Here is a 1234-nt window from a genome sequence, read left to right as displayed (position 1 = left end):
AGGGGTAGGGGTTAACTCACCATGAGCAGGGTCCAGGAGCGAACCTGCTGCATGTCACGGTGGAGACATAGCCAGGGCAGTAAGCTCTGCATGTTAGTGTGAAGCTGATGCCACATGTTGACGATGGTCTGGTGACTGCTCTCAAGCCTGAGGAATACCAAGAGAGACAGGCTCAGTGTTACTCAACACAATATCCAGAACCTTCCCTCAGGTCAAAACTCTTCCTTCAGAATATAACATCCTCACCCAGGAATCAGTCAAACGAAACCTCTCTAAACTGTGTCAAATACAGTTATATCATTCCTTAAACATGGAGACTAAAACTGTCCACAGTCTTGTGGATGTGCCCTCACTCTGTCCATCTGCAGGAACACACCCTGACCTTTCTATTCTATTCCCTCACAATAAACAACAACTGTCCAGTTGCTTTCTCATCACTTGCTGTATCCACAAACTAACTTTCTGTGATTTATGGACAGGACACCTAGATCCCTCTGCACCTCCACATCCAGCAAGCTCCCTCCACTGCGGAATAATGCTGATTTGTTTCCCTTCCTGTCAAAATCAGCAAATTCACTTCATTTTGTACAATCCACTTCCTGCTGACACAAGGACAAGGCAAGTGAGCCCGAGAATGAGTGTGAAACTGGGTGTAAGTGTGGTTCCGGTGTGAGAGTGACATTGCTGTGAGTGTGATTTCAGGGTGAGCATGAGCCTGCGTGTGAGCGTGAATCAGGGTCTCAGTGAGTGTGAGTGTGAATCAGGGTGCGAGTGAGTGTGAGTGTGAATCAGGATCTCAGTAAGTGTGAGTGTGAATCAGGGTGTGAATGAGTGTGAGTGTGAATCCGGGTCTCAGTGAGTTTGAGCATGCGTGTGAGTGTGAATCAGGCTCTGAGTGAGTGTGAGTGTGAATCAGGCTCTCAGTGAGTGTGAGCCTGTGTGTGAGTGTGAATCAGGCTCTCAGTGAGTGTGAGTGTGTGTGTGAGTGTGAATCAGGGTGTGAGTGAGTGTGAGTGTGAATCTGGGTCTCAATGAGTGTGAGCCTGTGTGTGAGTGTGAATCAGGGTGTGATTGAGTGTGAGTGTGAATCAGGGTGTCAGTGAGTGTGAGTGTGAATCAGGGTGTGAGTGAGTGTGAGCATGAATCAGGCTCTCAGTGAGTATGAGTGTGAATCAGGGTCTGAGTGAGTGTGAGTGTGTGTGAGAATCAGGGTGTGAGTGAGTGTGAGTGTGTG

The 1234-nt window shown here is 48.2% G+C and overlaps 1 protein-coding gene across 1 annotated transcript in view; it reads right to left on the bottom strand.

Moving 5' to 3' along the window:
• LOC125487133 (plectin-like) overlaps positions 1–1234 on the bottom strand; it is a 9296-nt gene that overhangs the window by 4856 nt on the left and 3206 nt on the right. The window contains exon 3 of the mRNA XM_048617357.1: positions 21–147. Coding sequence (XP_048473314.1) covers positions 21–147 — 127 coding nt within the window. The remainder of the gene's footprint in view (positions 1–20; positions 148–1234) is intronic.

The sequence above is a fragment of the Rhincodon typus genome, chromosome 2, assembly GCF_021869965.1.
Source record: "Rhincodon typus isolate 14 chromosome 2, sRhiTyp1.1, whole genome shotgun sequence".
Taxonomy (NCBI): domain Eukaryota; kingdom Metazoa; phylum Chordata; class Chondrichthyes; order Orectolobiformes; family Rhincodontidae; genus Rhincodon; species Rhincodon typus.
Note: the sequence above shows the minus strand (reverse complement) of the source record. Positions and strands in the feature narration are given on the sequence as shown.